The 18,908-nt window shown below is 34.2% G+C and overlaps 3 protein-coding genes across 5 annotated transcripts; all 3 read left to right on the forward strand.

Annotated features, from left to right (window-relative positions):
- The first annotated feature begins 245 nt into the window (after window positions 1–245).
- Window positions 246–2,998, forward strand: LOC114732888 (peptidyl-prolyl cis-trans isomerase FKBP16-1, chloroplastic-like). The gene is made up of 8 exons (XM_028920269.1): window positions 246–329; window positions 552–737; window positions 849–883; window positions 1,329–1,422; window positions 1,643–1,703; window positions 2,213–2,258; window positions 2,635–2,705; window positions 2,791–2,998. The coding sequence occupies exons 1-8, from the start codon at window positions 265–267 to the stop codon at window positions 2,890–2,892; spliced, it is 660 nt and encodes a 219-aa protein (XP_028776102.1). The 5' UTR covers window positions 246–264; the 3' UTR covers window positions 2,893–2,998.
- Window positions 2,999–3,764: 766 nt separating this feature from the next.
- On the forward strand, window positions 3,765–8,793 carry LOC114732887 (protein transport protein SFT2-like). 3 transcript variants are annotated; one of them, XM_028920268.1, is made up of 5 exons: window positions 3,765–4,348; window positions 6,097–6,364; window positions 6,502–6,606; window positions 7,207–7,343; window positions 8,734–8,793. In XM_028920268.1, exons 1-4 carry the CDS (start codon window positions 4,158–4,160, stop codon window positions 7,315–7,317), a joined length of 675 nt encoding a protein of 224 aa, XP_028776101.1. In that variant the 5' UTR covers window positions 3,765–4,157; the 3' UTR covers window positions 7,318–7,343; window positions 8,734–8,793. The 3 variants fall into 3 exon arrangements, with proteins under 3 accessions (XP_028776101.1, XP_028776100.1, XP_028776099.1); XM_028920267.1 differs by lacking the exon at window positions 8,734–8,793 and adding an exon at window positions 7,757–8,103; XM_028920266.1 differs by lacking the exon at window positions 8,734–8,793 and having other exon boundaries at window positions 7,207–7,599.
- Window positions 8,794–15,714: 6,921 nt separating this feature from the next.
- On the forward strand, window positions 15,715–18,903 carry LOC114732893 (LRR receptor-like serine/threonine-protein kinase; the record flags this gene model as incomplete). The annotated part of the gene is given in 4 exon segments (XM_028920271.1): window positions 15,715–18,119; window positions 18,121–18,325; window positions 18,328–18,777; window positions 18,896–18,903. Coding segments are annotated over 4 exon segments (2,871 nt in total), but the record flags the coding sequence as incomplete, so codon positions are not given.
- Window positions 18,904–18,908: the final 5 nt, after the last annotated feature.

An 18,908-nucleotide genomic window follows, 5' to 3' on the forward strand; every position in this document is an offset into this window, starting at 1 on the left:
CAAAGACGGTTTTTCCCTTCAAGGCTTAGAGGTAGTCAGAGTCCATTATATATGCGTTGAAGTGAGGAAAAAAAGGCTGAAATGTTAAAATTTGATTAGAGAATTAGTTATAATTAGTTATTAACGAAAGCACATGTACGTCTTTTTTTTTTTTTTTACCAGAAAGCACATGTACGTCTTTGAAGATAATGAATCGCTGTGAGAGGAATTTATAATTATTAATGTGTATGCTCTGTTCCTGCAGACGCCTTCGCAACCTGAAGAATGGGATTTTCATCGTTTTGCTCTGTTCCCCTTCCATGCTTCGCCTCTCTATCCCCCTTTCCCAGGTGATAATTTCCCTCTTTTTCATTCCATTTGTGCTCTCGGATTGTGAACCTTTTCGCAGATTCACAGCCTTGGTCATTTCCTCTCTGTGTTTTCCGTTATGAGGAATTCGTAGTCATGATTTTGTTTAATTTTCTGAATCATTCGAGTGCTTATCGTGTTCTGTTTTCCTATTTTATTCAATGTTATAAATCACTGCCTCCGTCAAATATTGCTTGAACCAGTTGCATTGAGAATGGAAATGTCAAATATATGGCGCCCGTAAGCTCAGACAACACGCTTGTATTAACACTCAAAAGATTTTCAAGAAGGCTAATTCTACAGTTTGTGGGGCTTAGCCACATATGTAATACTCGTTCGATTTTGGCTGCACCAATAATGCCAGAGATGAAGGAACCTGAAGTCTTGCGGTTCATCTGCCTTTTTCCCTTTTTAAACCTTTTTTCTTTTTTACTTTCATGAATCATAATCTTTCTATATATTGTGATAAGTGATTATTATTTTTAATGTGAAGCATCTAGGACTTTTAAGCTTGACAGTGGAGTGAGGATTCAAGGTACAAAGCTTTCTAAGCTTCCTCTCATGAAGCTTCTTTTTCTCTCTTTCTTTTTGTCCACTTCTTTTTCTGTGAGAAGAAGTGGCATACATGCTAGAACAAATGTTCATGCAAGGACACTTAAGGTAGTGTTTGGACGATGAAATTTAGAAGACACGAGAATTTGATTTCTGCAGCTACTTCCCGGAACACATGATGGTTTAATGATTGATTTTTCCTCCTTATAGAATTAGAAATCCAAGTCCCTGGTGCTTTTTCGGTTTGGCACATCACCAATATGTGAAGGATGGCTTCATTTTCTTTTTTTGGCATTGCATCACTTTGTATGAATGAGGACCATTTAATCCTCCCATGCTCCTTTAAATAGGGAATGCATTTAGTACATTCAGGCAGCCGTTGCTAATATTTGCAAATAATTAGCTTTTCTTTGGAATGTTCATATTAGATATTGTTGAAGGAGAAGGACCAGAAGCACGTGGCGGAGACTTAGTCGAATTCAACTATGTATGTAGGCGTGCAAATGGATACTTTGTTTACAGGTAGCTTCATACCGTGGAATTCTTTCTTTACCCTATTAATAACCTACATGAAAGTATTAAACTAATTCTCATGTCCCAAATCATAGTAGGACTTCAGACATCGTATCATTCAGTTTCTTGTTTCATATTTTGGTTATTCTCCCTTTCTCGTCTTTGTGTCAGTAATATCTAACCTAGTTCTCTTACGGTCGTTTGGTTTTTATCCTGTGATTCGTGATAGCACTGTGGATCAATTCAGCGGAGAAAGTAAGCCAGTTATACTTCCTTTGGATGAGAATCAGGTCAGAAATTTCTTGTCACTCTATGTATGGAGGCCGATAAACCTCAAAACATGGCTACCAGATGAAGTTTATCCCTTTTCTTTTGCTTTTTCAATCAATTTATGGAATTTAGATGGTGTTAAAAAAATAAGTTCCTGTCTTGAATGGAAATGTTAAAATGAACATTGGTAGCGGGGGATTTAATTGAATCCTTTTCTTTTTAGAAACTAAATTATGATTGTCAACTCATATTTGTTATTTAAGATACCTGGTATCACGAAAGGAGAGAATAATGCGGGGTAGAAGAAGAGAAGAAGAATAGGGACCATTAATCCAACAAAACTTAGACTGCAAACTTAAAGACAAAGGGTTTCATGCCTTCCCATCTACTAAGATATGACCGTAGTGATTGGTTAGTGTATTGATCATCTAACCCTTGATCTGGCATCAAGCCAAAGGAAGAGCCTCTTCTTAGTCTGGTAATTCTTCAGTAAACCTTTAATTAAGTGATTGGTTAATTCTTGTAGCAGATGATAGAAGGCTTGAAGGAGGTCCTGACTGGCATGAGAGTTGGTGGTAAGTTCAGAGATGATCGTCATTAGTTACTACTTTTTAAAGATCTCGATACAGACGAATCCAATTTTAAGGGGACGTGTAAGCATGTTGTTCTCTTCAGTGAAAAATGGCCTTTGACATGCATATATATATTTTTACAATTGATTTTGTCTCTCTAAATAAGTTTCTCCTGACAAAGAATGTCTTGATACCTCTTATTTTTCTTCTGTTCTGATCCAGAAATCACATCCCATTCAGAATGGTTGCTAATTTCATTGTCTACATAATTGTCTCTATCGCTGCCAAGCATCAAAACTAATTTGAATTCATCCTTAAATCACTATGAAAGAAGGCAAAATATTGAGGGATCTTACAGTTATGGAAGTTTCATTTACAGGAAAGAGAAGAGCACTGGTACCACCTTCAGTGGGATATGTGAGTGAGAACCTGAAGCCAGTACCAGAAGAGGTCAGATATGCAGTTAATAAGACTATTTTGGACATTGATAATAAATTTTTTTGCAGAATCTGATTTCTTTTGTTGATTAATGCAGTTTGGTCCTCGACGCAGCCTCTTTTCTCATGCAAAGGAGCCTTTGGTATTCGAAGTTCAACTTTTGAAAATTTTGAGTCTCCCCTCATCATCTGTATTTTGAGAGTTTTATGCACTTATCGTTGACTCCTATGGAGAAGACTACTAGTATTTAGTCCAAAATTTTTGATATCTTTCTATGTTATCTCCTCCTGGTATTATATTCCAAATTTCATGCTCACTTCCACAGTTTTAAATTGTGCGAAAAGTGAGAAGTCCCATGTTTTACTTTATTTTTCCTCCATATATATAAGGATAACTTTTTTTTTTAATTATGCATACTTTTATTTGATTCTTAATTTAAAATTTTTTAAAAATTATATGGGTGAAATATTCGTTTTTTCCCTTAATAATATATTAATGGCAGAGGACAAGTCTTGACCCAAAAAGATATATGGAGATCAAGTCAAATAACTTGATAGATTTGTAAAAATTAAAAATATTTCATCAAATTGGTTCATTTGAGTGTGTATAACCATGTGTACTATTTTTTTCACATAACTATATAATTAAATAGTAATATTTTAAAAATAAAATATTTGGTCATATGTGATTAAAGAATAGGGTATAATAAATATAAAAACTAAGGTGTTTTTAGTTTTTCAATAAGCTGCGTTGAATGAGTTAAGCCAAATAAAGATATACTAAGTATTTTCTTCCGTATTTGATATAAGAATTAATTTGATTGTAAATATAAAACTATAATCTATTTTATCTTTTATATTTATTATTTTTTAAAATAATCCTTATAATAGTTGTATATGTTAAATATTTTATCAAATAATAATTTTATGCAATACACATGATTAATAATAATATTTTAATACAAATAATATCTATCTTAACAAATTTTGTTCACCTAGTCAAAGACTTAAGGATTGGAGCTACTGCTCATTATGTTTAGATGATACCGCCTAGTGCCAACTTTGTGATGTTCTTCGGGCCCGAAGAAACAAAAACAGTTTTTTGCGCCATTTTCTAACCGCGCTCTGTTTCTCTCCGAAGTCCGCACTCCTATTCTTCCCAGATATGCTACAAGCACCGGAAACGATCTTTCGTAACGAGCACTCAAGCTTGGAGTTGATCGGGACTGTTGCGGCACAAAACTGAGTCACTGAAGCGCACGACTCCTCTATTTTTCCTTTTCTCTGGATATCTTTCCTGAAGAATCGCGTAGTCATGCGGAGAACATTTTCGCCGTTCAGGTGTTGATTTGTGAACAATCCCAGCGCCTGGAATTCAAACGTGATTATATCTTCTTTGATTGGTTGTGTTTTGGTACTGGGTTTTGAGAGCCAAGGAAGCAAAACAGAACAAGAGTTGCAGAAAATGGCCCAGGGATGGTTCTCAAAGAGCAATTACAGTGAAGATCTCAATAAACCCTCGCCCTCTTTGTTGGACCAGTGGAATTCCTACGCATTGTCACAGGACTCGCAAGACAGCTCCGATTTGGGTTTTGGTTTCGATCTGGAAGCAGCAGTTAGGTCAGCCAACGACACTGTCGCCGGCACTTTCAATGTGTAAGCCATACCCCCGGCTTCTTATTTCAGAGTCAGCTTTGTGTGGTGTTCTCTGAACTTTGTGAATCCTGTGATGACATATGATGTGATTATTGCAAATGCATGGTTGTTAGTGTATTTGCGTAATCTGATGAGTAATCAGCGATATCTTCCGTACTTCCCTTCTGAGATTGTATAACTGAAGGCTTTTGCTAGATTATGCTGACTAATTCTGAGCATTCTTTCTCTATAATATTGCCATCTCAAGCGATGTAACGCCTTTATCTACTTCTTTCTTTCTTTCTTTCTTTCTCTCTCTCTCTTCTCAACAAGCTTTCGTGGAACTCAATATTATATTATTATGCGAAGAAAAAGGCAGTTTTTGCTTGATTTTTAATAATATAGATGAGCACATAACAAGGTTCCTTGATTGGTGATGAAGTCGGTTTTATAAGGAAAAGTAGTACCTTTAATCATATTTTTATTGAAATGCAAAGGCATACTTGTCAGTGTATAAGCCTAATGTGGTGTGATGATTAGTAAGTGATGCTGTCTGTGCTCTGGTTTTGAAGTTTATATTACTGAGAGCTTTTGCTAGATTCTCTATGATGTTTCCATGCATATATTTGAAGTGATATGAAGACCTTATATTTTCGTCACACTTCCACGGAACAAAATCTTATGGAAAGGAAAAATAAAGATTCTCATTGTATGTTTATTGATGTAGATAAACATATAACAAGCTTTTTTTTTTTTTTTGGTAGTGAAATTTGAAGTGAATTTTATTAGGGAAAGTAGTCCGTTTCTCTCTTTGATTATATTTCTGTAATTTATTTACTTATATGATTAGAGTTGTCTATCAACTGCAAATGTGTCTTAGCTTGTATGAAAAACAAAACATTGGAGGTTATGCCATGAGGAATACCCAACCATTCTGGTCATCTATACCATGCTTTTGTTTCAGTTTTATTTGTTCTCCAGGATTCCCTGTTCTGATAAGTTTCTTGACCGGCTTTTAGCTTTTCCAATTGGATCAAGTAGGACCAAGACTGACCGGATAGAGTGTAAATTCCACCTTCGACAGAATGGTGTCTCTTGTTTCATGTGTTCTGAAGATGGTACTCTTGTAGAAAGACAGCTTCTAGAATCTAGACTTTGGATAGTTAGGATCCAGACTGACCAGATAAAGAGTAAATTCAACCTCAGTGCAAGATGTGAAGTCAATTGACTACTAACGCTATTAGATTTTTTGTGTAGGGGGATACTGGGTTTGCATCTTCAATAGAGGATAATATACAAAGTTTTTGAAACTTTCTGTTGAAGCTGAACTCTAGATTTTTCAGATATTAACACCTGGTGTTGCCCAACTGCCCCAGTGCAGAATTTGGTTCCATTAACTATAATTTGTTCTAAGTACATTCCAGAACATTTTTAATTTTTCCACCCTATGTGTGAAGCAACTCTTGTTTAAAAGAAATTTATGCATAAACACATGAATTATCTCTTTATTCCAGGTTGCTAATATACATAGGCATACTGTAACTGACACAATTTTTTAATGTAATTCTGTGTGGAAAAAGCATGTTCTATTCTGCTTTATGTGAAATATGGCCGAGAAGTCAGTGATACTGTTCTCGAGCTTCCCTTTCTGATGGTACAAACAGCAGGATAACGCTCAGTTGTTTTTTCAAATAATTGAATTGCTCATGCCATGTTGAAATAACATGTTGGTTAGTAGTAGTTAATTTTTTTTCCAAATAATTGTTTAGGGTCTCGCAGGGTGTGAGCAATATACATGGCAACTTTCAGTCTGCCACTAGTAACGTTCCTTCTGGAAAGGCAATAATGTATTTTGGTTTGTTTTTGGCAACTGGGATCTTCTTCATTTTCATTGCATTCACCATGTTCCTTCCCGTCATGGTCGTTATGCCCCAAAAGTTTGCTATATGCTTTACTCTTGGCTGCGGATTTATTATTGGATCATTCTTTGCTCTCAAGGGTCCAAGGAATCAGCTTGTCCACATGTTATCAAAAGAGGTACCTATCTATATTCTGTTGATAAAATAACTTCTCCAATTTATGTGTGTTTGGGTAAAGAAGACCGTGTCCTTGATCTATTGCATGTGTTTGATTCTTTCCTCTTACTGTGGCTTCTCTGTGCGATTGTTATTCAGAGGCTTCCTTTCACGTTGGGTTTCGTCAGCATCATGGTCGGCACCATATATGTATCTATGGTTCTTCACAGCTACATCCTCTCTGTGGTATTCTCTGTTTTACAGGTATCATTCTCATGTGCTGGTAAAATGAGGGAAAATCTCATGCAAGAAAATTAAATGCTGATGATTCCCCTGGATTTCATTTAATATAGATCCCTTGCATGTTTGAGTTGTATATATTAAATTGTTAAGCTAAACTTGCAAATAAAGAAACTTGAGTTGTAAATATAAAAGTTTATCTTGTAAATATTAAATTCTTTGGGACCTATTTGTATCAAATGAAATTTGAGGGGACCTATTTGTTTTTTATTTTTTCTACTCAGGACCTATGGATTGGAAAAATTATTCTATGTTGGATTTTCCTTTGGGTATCGTTGTTAATGCATGCAATTGATTTGTAGTTTGTTTAAAGGCATTTGCATATGATATTTGGCAACATTTGTTGTTTGCAAAGAATGCGATTATAATAGACCTTATACCCTTATTCCTGTGCCCATTTCTTTTGTGATGATGGAGTGCGATTCCATGAAATGGCTTCTTCCACTGGTGGTGTGGGAATAGGTCTTCCCTACGGATTTTTTCTTATATCATTGATATTGATTCATTTTTATTTCTAAAACTATTCAATCTTCAATTAAAGTAATATTTTGGTTATGCTTGCAGGTTCTAGCACTTGGATATTATGCTTTATCGTATTTTCCTGGAGGATCTGCTGGAATGAAATTCCTTACTTCTGCTTTTACCTCCTCAATTCTGAAATGTTTTGGTAGATGACTTGATTTTGGTTAATTGGGAGTGAGGTTAACACTTTGTCTATATGGTAGATGACTTGTATAGTTACCTTAGAATCTCGATGAAGTTTTGAACTGATCTGGTAACATTGCTGTTGTAAATTCAAGTATCATCCTTCCCCCCATCCAAAAAAGAAATTTTTTGTTGCCACTTCTAATAGAAAGGAATCCTTCATCAATGGTTGTGAATCACTGATTTTTCTCAATCTTTATGACTTGCTGCTAGAAGAGAGTATACATTTACCTCCCGGATACAAGCTGCTAACCATGAACATAGTCTGATCAAGGTGCTAAATAACTGCTTTGCTTCATGTACCCTTACTTCTTATAAATGATTCTTTTATTATTATTATTTCCTATAATGAGAATATTTTCTTACAGATTTTCACCTTATCTGCTATAACTTTATTTTGTTATTTGAGTGGTCTTGAATCCGCCTATGAGAGGAAATCTGCAATTTCTCTTCAAATAGATGTCAAAACCTTGGGGGGGGGGTAAATATCTTGGCTGATCAAGTCAAAATAGCTACAACTGGTGGATGTAAACTAGCAAACAGTACATTTAGAATGACTGCTTTCAAATCAGGCTTAGCTGGGAGCTGAGGTGTTCTCGTTTAGTTTCACTTTTCACCCTTGATTAAATAGAGTTCTGAAATGATGGTCAAATATTTGGTTTGTTTTTTGAACCATGAACCTGGCTCAACTTAGCAATTTTCTTAATTCAGTTTCAGCAGAGCCTTTGTAAACACTGGTTAGTCCTAGTGAGAGAGACTTTTTTTCCTTGGACCCATTTGTGATCCTTGAAAATACCATTGAGGTATAGTGGTGGGGAATAACATGTGATGATGATCAAAACACAGTAGTTTGTTAACCGTAGGCTGGAGATCAAAGTTAAAGATTACAAGTGGGACCATCATATCTTCACATTCAAACTCTACTATTCTTGCCACCATCATGATCATGTACATTAGACAACATAATTGTTCACAAGGCTTTGACGCTGATTGAATTGGATGATTCTATCAGTGGTTAAATCAGTATCAGTTGGTTGAATCTTCAGCTCCTGTTTCTCCAGACAATTGCCCAGGACCCCCCCTTCCCCCCCAAATATCTGTCTGCCCACTTTTAAAAATAGTTTAATTGGTTACCATAAAGTAAGAACATTTTCCGGATCTGAAGGGGCTATGGAACTTTTCACCTAGGTTAATTATGCATTATAGTTCGAATTGACTCTTGCTCCATGGATCTAACACTTTGGTTTACTTCTTTTACTGCTATTCTTATGTTGAGAATTGATGTTTGCTACAAAAATGCAACAATAAGTGGCTTGTACTTCGAAGTTATAACAGCTATCTCCGGTGAGTTTGTCATTTATTCTTATCAGAATGTTAGCGTTACAGATGAAGGACGGGGTAAAAGAAAAAATGGCGAAAAGCCCTGAAGTGTGCTTTACGCACACGCGTGCACACACACAAGTGCGAAGAAGCAAAAAAGGCTAAGCATACTAGACGTGTGGAGTTGATTGGACGTGTTCAAAGTAGTGTGGTTCAGGTAAAAAGGAGGATTTTTTAATACTCTTTGGTCAAGACGCTTAGTCCCACTTTGCGTCCATTACCTCCAATAATTTATAGCATTGGAAAGTGATTTGGGAACAGAAACCCTGATCTTAAGGAAATATTTGGACCGATATAATGAGATTGGACCTTGATTTGACATTTAATATGAAGATCATGAACGAGCAAGCCGTGGTTCTGTGTGGTATTACATCTTTTAATAATGGAATTATTGAAAGGCACAGGCCCATCTTCATCATCGAGGGCGTACAAAGCTGAGTTTTCAGTGGAGCACTTGGAAAGGTCTTAAGAAGGAAAGTGAAGTTAGAGAGAAAAACAAAAGCTAAAGAGCCAAAATATGATTCAAACTAATCAATCCATGAGATCATCCTAATCCTTTTGAATCATCCTAACAGATTTTGCTCGTGAGCACCACTCAATAGAAAGGACAACATTCCTTTATGTTTTGTAATGTGCGAAATTAGAAGGGATGCTAGCGAAAATGATACAAATATTTTCACTTCTACAAGGACCTCTTTAGTTATCAGTACAATAAATCTTAGATTTAAGAGATGATATGAAAATTTATGGATGTAAATATATGATCTAAATCTCTGGTTATCATCTGATTACAAGATGTAAAACTTAACCAACAAGCAGTTGGTTGATGTGGTAAGCAGTCTTATTTTTATAAGGGAAAAATTACAAGTTTAAATTATGACTGCATTTATTAGAAGTATTTTAACTTTGGATGCTTCTGGTTTGATAGGAATTAATCTTCAAGTCTAAAATAATGTTTCCATTGCATGAAGTAATATTTAGAGATAGATTAGAAAATGAGTCTCAAGTATTTGACAGCAATATTATCTATAGTTAAGTAAGGTTGTTTTCCAATTATGAATATATGGTTTCAGGGGTGGCATTAAGTGGACGATTTAGGTTATAATCACAAGTTGGAGGAAATGGGACCAAAAGATTAGAACGAAACAAGAAATTATTAAATTGCATATTATTGAAGGTGATGATTATGATCTTAATGTGCATACGTGTGTGAAATGGGGCTGAGCAACTTGGCAGCTCGTATATCTTTTCGGGGAAGATGGGACCCTTGTGATGAAGAGATTGTTGATGGGATCTAAGGGTTGATGTCAAGTGACAAATCTTGTTTTTGGATGGATCAATTTATAATTACTGTTTGGGGATTCAAAAGTCCACATGATGTGCAATCCCATTCACTAATTGCTCACTCTTTCATTGCACGTGTGCCTTCCCTTCAGGACAAAACTGTCTCTTGATAGTACATTACTATACCTTCCCTACGTCCACCCCTTTAGGGTAGGCCTTATTGCAAATAATTTGAAGCAAACTTGGAATTTATCTAAAAAATTAGAAATTGAATTGACTAATCTTAAATAGATATGTTAAAGTTTAATTTTCATTGAAAAATTTATTGGTAGCCATATGGGATTATCTTAGAAAATGGGATGTAATTAAAATGCTCTCTTTAGTCTCGAATATAAGAGAACATTTTTATAGAGATATTGGTTTGTGTCAGAATATTAATTATCTTTTTTGCTCATTCTCACTCATTTGTTTCATAAATAAGAGTGTTTTTAAAAAATAAGTTATATTTTTTTTATCTAGGTAATTCTGTTATTCATATCTTATAAAAAGCATGTTATATGTATCCTTTTATTTTTCTATAATTAATCATGGTTCATAAAATTATTTTGTAAATTGAGTTTACTTAGGACTTCTCATCATGCAGTCACCTCTCTTTTGATTGAATAATTTGGGTTGCGGAAAGTAACTTTGTTTCAACCAATGATCTTATCGTAATGACATCATCAATAATGGACCCATTAAAAATTGATGGTTATGGTATTTTAGTTAATTATTGAGATCTAAAATCATGTTCAATTGGGTAAAGTCATGAGTGATGGAAGATTATATGACAGAATAGACATGTTAATCTCTTTTTAATTTCATCCCCCATTTTTAACATGTTAATTAAGCTCCCTTAAAAACGCGAGGAGTAAATTGAAAATAACAGAGAAAGCCCATGCAAAATCGAAATAAAAACATTGGAATTTAGGTGAATGAATCTCCTCAAATTTTCCTAAGAAAATAAATTTGTTAAAAAATATTTTTCAAATTTTGTAAAAGATAAATTTTGATGAGAAAATGGCAAATAAAGACATCCCAATACGTAAAATTACTATTTGAGACCCTCAATTTGAAAAATGACAAATAAAAATCCGGTTTCATGTTGTAAATATAAAATTTTGGTAAAATGTCTGAAATGCCCCTCAGCTAAGTTGTGGTTTAGTCAACTGAAATTGTTATTAACTAAAGTAAACTTATTATTTCTCATAGTCAACTTATCATTTGGTATATTTCAAACATTTTATCAAGATTTTATATTTATAATATGAGACCGGGTTTTTATTTGTCATTTTTCAAATTGAGGGTTTCAGATAACAATTTCACATATTGGGGTCTTTATTTGCCATTTTTTAATTTTGATCAATAAATTAATTAAACGACTAAAATTAATTCAAAATAAGTTATTTTTATAAAAAAAACAATAAAATTTGAACTAAAAATTTAAATGACAAAATCTTAAAACCTCATAAAAACATATTTGCTGTTGTGATGAGGATAATTTGCTGTTGAGTCATAAATACTATGGCAACAGAAATCATATTAATTGCATAAATAATTTTTTTAGATTTGATAATATAAGAGGGTAAATTTGCTGTGAGTTTTGATCTTGATGTGATTAGACTAATTAACTAACAAGAAATGCAAAAGGGGGTGTCGTTGGTTAAAACTTTTTAATTGGTGATTAGATAAAAACACAAGTGTTTGACCAAAAAAAAAGAAGATAAAAACACAAATGACATCATCCCATTCGTGTGTCTCAAGCTCTCTAATTAATTACAAAGAAATCCTCTCTCTTTCTTTGAATAATAAAACTTAACTATTCAATTAGTGGTGGGGTTGCACTTTGAGGATCACACCCTTTCCACAATTATTAAATTATTGTGTCCCACTCATTGAATGTAGCCTCATTATTTATTGATTAAATGGAAAACCTTTTGTGTAAGTTGAAATTAACACTTTTAATTTTTCTTTTTCTTTTTAAAAAAAAATAAAGGATCAAATAAACTAACATTCTTAGAGGCATCAAAAGATTCATAATGCACCTAAGCACAGTCATCAAATGTTTAAAAGTTAAGGATGTTCAATGTATCCATATCAAATTCAAGGGTGCTAATTAATCATCTTTAAGATTCATTTTTTAGGGTTTGCTCCTAATCCCATTCACATCATTCATTTCTTTTGGCTTGCCGTTGTGATTAGGAAAAAAAATATTTTTTTTAACAGACTGTTAAAAGTTTAGAAAATCAAGTTATATTATTCACAATTTATAGATCATACAATTATTGTATATTTATTAATTTTTGTAAATTGTTTGGAAGTCAATGATTAAAAAATTATGGCAAAATACATTAAATTTGTTTTAAAACTCCAGGTACAACAATTTTTCGGTGGGTGAAAGTACTTTTTAACTATGTGTAACAATTATGTGAAAAATAGAAGATATTTGAAAATAATTAAAAATATGTTGTGCATGACTAAAGAAGAATTGCACATGCTCAAAGACTTGGTATACTATCTTTGATTCTTAATACTACTTCTAATCATTAATATAAGAACTAGTTTGACTTGTAATTTAGTCCTAAATATAAAATCTTAATCCATTATTTTCTTATATTTATCTATTTTTTAAAAGTAATTATTGTAATAATTGCACATGTTAAATATTTCATCAAATAATAATTATAGCTAATATACATGACCGGCAATGATATTTTAGAAAAGATAATATCTATTTATTAAAAATAACTACCTTAACAAACTTTTTTAATCTACTCAAATTGGTCAATTAACTCTAGTATAAGAGTTAGTTGATTAATTTGAGTAGATTAAAAAAATTAGTTAAGTTAATTATTTGTAATAAATAGATGTTGTTTTCTCTAACATACCTTTGAATTATCATTTGATAAAACTTTTAACATGTATAACCCTTAAAAGGACTACTTTTAAAAAATAAATAAATATGAGAGGCAAAATAGATTAATGCATTATGTACTTAAGATTAAATTAAAAGTCAATCTAGCTCTTATTTCAAAAATCAGAGCTAGTACTTTGCACAGTTAATTTTCTAATCAGGAAAATCTGATCAATTTCTAATCATTTTCAATAGAGAGAAACAATAAAATAATTTTAACATTTTTAAAAATAATCCTTCAAGAATAATTGCTTTGAGGTGGCAAATTTATAATTAGATAAAAGATAATAAATATACATCATGCATGCACACCCACGCACTAACATTCTTAACACGATAATGCATGTTCATTAACATTAAGCTGTACTCAAAAATTATTTTTAAATATCGAAGCTGATGTCCATAGAATCTCTATTACACTCTTCCAAATGCTTTTAAAAATTAACCGAACATCGCTGGCCAAGGAAAAAAGATATAACCTAACATTATAATATACATAACAAACATGCCTTTTTAACTTTGAAAGAGATCTTTCTTAATTAATAATTTGAAAAAAAAAGAGTTAAAACGGCTCTCAGTAAAATTTTATTCCCATTTTAATAATCTGAAACAGAAGGAAGCGTATAAGTCACATAATGTCTGATTTTTTTAAAAAAAAATTCACAGACAAATATCTTCTTGGTAATTAATAATAACCATTCGCATCAGGACTCTTAATAATAATATTTTAATTTACAAAAATATATTAACACATCAGTAATATTTGAAAACTCAGTATTTTAATTCCTTTAGAATTTCTTCTTGTTTAGCCTGTGACTGATCATGATCACATGGTGGGATGAGCCACTGTAAAATATTTGAATTTCAAACAGATAATGTTTTGTTTTCTGGGAGTCATATGACTCTGATTTTCCAATAATACCAATTTAATATCCAACGTTGTCCCTTCCACTTAAGGTCACTAAGCCTTTTCTTGATTAATTAATTTTCTTTTAATTCTTTATGGCAGAAGCAACAACACAATACGACCAAATTTAATATTATTAATTAAAACTTTTTATTTTTCTTTTAATTTTCATATTCCTCACCCCCCCCACCCCAGGCCATGTGCACTTCAAGTCTTTATCAGATTTCACATGCTTTCCCTCAATCTTTATATAAACAAATCCAAATGAATCCATACTAGATTTTTTTTATTGATTTATTTATTAAACTAAGTTACTTAATTATGGATATCCAAAGGCTGGTCAAAAAAATAATTATGGATATTCAAAGCCTGGCTAGGCTTAATTATAGAGGCAAGCATGTGATGTGATATGATAGGAAATTAAATTAGACAGAATATGATAGAGATTTAACTTTGGTTATATCAATTTGTTTAGTCTAAGCTATACATATTTAATTTTTTAAGCGTAGTCGTAATTAATAGTGAGCTTTTATTAAAATAAGAAGATAATTAAAATGACCAAGATTGAAATCATACCATTAAATAATATTACTGAACATACTGTTAGTATTAATTAGATTCAGATCTTTTACAATAATATAACAAACAGTTAAAAAATTAGAATTAAAGTTACACAAAGGTGTCACAAGATATCCCATAGTTTGTATTTTTTTTTCCCTCATTTTTCAGGAAATCATAATTAAATTTCTTCATGTGCATTCTTTTATCTATTTTTTTTAATTGAGATGACCCAACTTACCTAAATTTACATCATAAGTTATATAAATAACCACACTATTTATATATAGTAGAGATGAACATAATTTTGTCTGCAAAAGAAACGCATGATTTTACAGATAAAAATTGAAAGAAGAGGAACAAGTAGGAACCACATGTGAGTGATTAATGAACAGGAGCCACATAAAAAGAGATGGACCACAAATGGGCCAAGTTTTTTAAGCAAATGGAAGATAATTATGATTTTGATTAAGAGAACCCATAGCCTAAACTCTCAAATTAAATTAACTAATTTCAGGCAAAAAAAATTTAATTAACTAATCACTTTGATATGATAATAGCGTCTCTTCTGATTGATAATAAGCCTTTCACTGTGTGTGAGAAATGAAAACCCATCTAAATCTAAATAAATTTAATAAAATGACCCATTCTAAACAAAAGTGATTCACCAATCACAATTTTCACTATTCATAGTGCTTGTTTCCTACTAACCATATCAACTCAGTATTTTGAAGATGAAAAATAATGACCATATAAAGATGAACAACATAATAGTAGTGTCCACGTGGGCAACACATATCTATCTTACTTGAAATTTACATCATTTTTAGTCTCTTTCTCAATTTTTATATCCATCCTTTTTTTATTGAATATCTTTTGCCTCTGTCTAGATTTAAATGTCCTTTTCAATCTAGCTATGTTAATGAAAATTTTTGAGATTTTATTTTTAGAATTTTTGTTGATAAAAATTATATTTTTTAGTTATAATTTTATTTAAATATTGATCTGATAATTTTAAAATCTGTTAAAAAAAAATAAGTTTAATATATGCTAATTGGGTTATTTAGTTGATTTTATTTTCTAAACTAATATTACAAACTTTGAATCCAAATAATTAAAAATTATCATATCCTTACCCATTCATTCATTATGAGGCACTAACTGATGGGAGTAACTTATTGGAATCCATTCAGACAGCAAAAACCAGAAGAGTTCAACCCAATACTAGAGATGTTAAATGGGGAGACACAATATAAAGAGCCAAATTGTTTAGCTGGAATTGTTAAAAAACCAATATGGGTAAGACAATGTCTTCATCATTAGACAACAAAACCCATTACAATAATAAAAGAATAAAGAAGAAGCTGGCTCTTGGATCCAGATCTTCTTTCCTTCTTCATTATCTATAAACAAAAACATGGGGTTTCCCCCTCTACAATCCCAATACACTTCCCTTATTGTTCTTCTCCTCTCTCTTCAGCAATGCCTGGAGGCTTAAGAAATCGCTCACTTTCTGCCAGATTCTCCTCCTTCACCTTAGTTCTCTCAATAAACTCTCTCCTCCTCCTCTTCTTCTCCTCATGTTGCTACTCCATCGATGACCAAGGCCAAGCTCTTCTTGCATGGAAGAACAGTTTGAACAGTACAGGAGATGTACTACTAGCATCTTGGAGTCCTTTAGATTCAAGCCCTTGCAAATGGGTTGGTGTTCACTGCAACTCCAGAGGGGATGTGGAGGAGATAAGCTTGAAATCTGTGGACCTGAAAGGCTCATTGCCTTCAAATTTTCAAGCTCTCAGGTCTTTGAAGGTTCTTGTCCTGTCAGCAACCAACCTCACAGGTTCTATCCCAGGAGAAATTGGAGACTATGGGGAGCTTGTTTCTATTGATCTCAGTGGGAATTCTCTCTCAGGTGAAATACCAGAAGATATTTGCAGGCTGAGTAAACTCGAGAGTTTGTCTCTCCATACAAACTTTCTTGAAGGTAATATTCCATCCAACATTGGGAATCTCTCGAGTCTTGTGAATTTGACGCTCTTCGACAACCAGCTCAGTGGTGAAATCCCAAAGAGTTTGGGGTCCTTAAGAAGGCTTCAAGTTTTCAGAGCAGGTGGGAATAAGAACCTTAAAGGTGAGCTGCCATGGGAGATTGGAAACTGCACCAGCTTGGTCATGTTAGGCCTTGCAGAAACCAGCATTTCTGGGAACCTTCCTTCTTCAATAGGGATGCTGAAGAACATCCAAACAATAGCTATTTACACAACTCTCTTGTCAGGCTCAATTCCGGAGGAGATTGGGAATTGCAGTGAGCTGCAGAATTTGTACTTGTATCAGAACTCTATTTCGGGTCCAATCCCACGTCAACTTGCAAACCTCAGAAAGCTTCAGAGTATTCTCTTATGGCAGAACAGTCTAGTGGGGACAATCCCAGAAGAGCTTGGAAGCTGCACAGAGCTCAAAGTCATAGACTTTTCAGAAAACCTCCTCACTGGAAGCATACCAAGGAGCTTTGGGATGCTTTCAAATATTGAAGAAATCCAGCTAAGTGTTAACCAGTTGACAGGTACTATACCTCCAGAGATTACAAACTGCACTTCTCTGACTCAGTTGGAAGTTGACAACAATGCTCTTTCTGGAGAGATTCCTGCTCTTATAGGAAAATTGAAAAGCTTGAATCTGTTCTTTGCATGGCGGAACAAGCTCACTGGGAAAATCCCAGAGAGTCTGTCTGAGTGCAAAGGTCTCGAGGCAATTGATCTGTCTTACAACAGTCTGATTGGTTCAATACCAAAATCACTCTTTGGGTTGAGGAATCTCACTAAACTCTTGCTTATTTCCAATGAACTATCAGGCTTTGTTCCTCCTGATATAGGAAACTGCGCAAGTCTCTACAGGTTAAGGTTGAACGGAAATAAATTTTCTGGGTCCATTCCAGCTGAGATAGGAGACTTGAAGAACCTCAACTTCATGGATATGAGCAGCAATCATTTTGTGGGGCAGATTCCTTCAACATTATCTGGATGCGAGAAACTTGAGTTTATTGACCTTCATTCAAATTCTCTCACAGGTTCATTCCCAGAGGCTCTCCCCAGAAGTCTTCGATTGATAGATTTCTCAGATAATAGGCTCACTGGTTCGCTGAGTGGTACCATTGGTTCATTGAGTGAACTAACCAAACTCAATCTGGGAAGGAATCAACTCAACGGAAAAATCCCAGAAGAGATCTCATCTTGTTCTAAGCTTCAACTTCTAGACCTGGGAAGCAATGAATTTTCTGGAGAAATTCCAAAGCAATTGGGTCAAATCCCATCATTGGAAATCTCTTTAAATCTTAGCTTCAATCAATTTTCTGGCCAAATCCCATCCCAAATCTCCGCTCTCACCAAACTGGGTGTACTTGATATCTCCCACAACAACCTCTCAGGGAACCTAAACTCTCTCTCTGACCTTCAAAATCTTGTTTCGTTAAACGTCTCCTTCAACGACTTCTCTGGTGAATTACCCGACACCCCATTTTTCAAAAACCTGCCTTTAAGCGACCTCACCCCAAATAAAGGCCTCTACATATCCGGCGCCGACGGTTTGACTCCGGTCGACGGAGTGGGACCCAGTAAAGTCCATGCCAGATCAGCAATGAAGTTCATCATGTCCATTCTCTTAAGCATAAGTGCAGTACTTGTACTGCTCACACATCTATGCATTGGTACGTTCTCATATTCAAAACAGGGCAATCATGGAAGATAGCTCATGGGAGCTGACTTTTTATCAGAAGCTCGAAATCTCCTCCATTGATGATGTCATCAAGAGCCTGACGTCATCCAACGTGATCGGCACAGGAAGCTCCGGGGTGGTGTACCGGGTAACAATCCCCAACAGCTCCATCGGCGAGCTGGCCGTTAAAAAATGTGGTCTTCAGAAGAATCCGGAGCGTTCGATTCCGAGATTCGAACTCTGGGTTCAATCCGACACAAGAACATCGTGAGACTCCTGGGTTGGGGATCCAACAAGAACATCAAGCTCCTGTTCTACGACTACCTCCCCAACGGCAGCCTCAGCTCGATGCTTCATGGTTCCGGAAAAGGAAGTGCAGATTGGGAAACCAGGTACGAGGTTGTGGTGGGTGTGGCTCACGCGCTAGCTTATTTACACCACGATTGCGTCCCTCCAATACTCCACGGCGACGTCAAGGCCATGAACGTCTTACTGGGCAACAGGTTTCAGGCTTATCTCGCAGATTTCGGCTTAGCGAGAATCGTTAATGAAAAAGACGACCCTCATCATCATCATTCTGATCCTAAACCACTTCATAAAACATATCTGGCTGGTTCTTACGGATACATGGCCCCAGGTATAGTATACTATATATATATATATATATATATATATATATTGTCATTTCAAACCTGAAAAGCTTGTTTACAGAATCTTATGTATTGATGATTTGAATTGTTTTGGTAAATGTGCAGAACATGCATCAAT

This window comes from Neltuma alba, unplaced genomic scaffold (genome assembly GCF_004799145.2).
Source record: "Neltuma alba isolate B1F8T4 unplaced genomic scaffold, ASM479914v2 tig00012941_pilon, whole genome shotgun sequence".
Lineage (NCBI taxonomy): Eukaryota > Viridiplantae > Streptophyta > Magnoliopsida > Fabales > Fabaceae > Neltuma > Neltuma alba.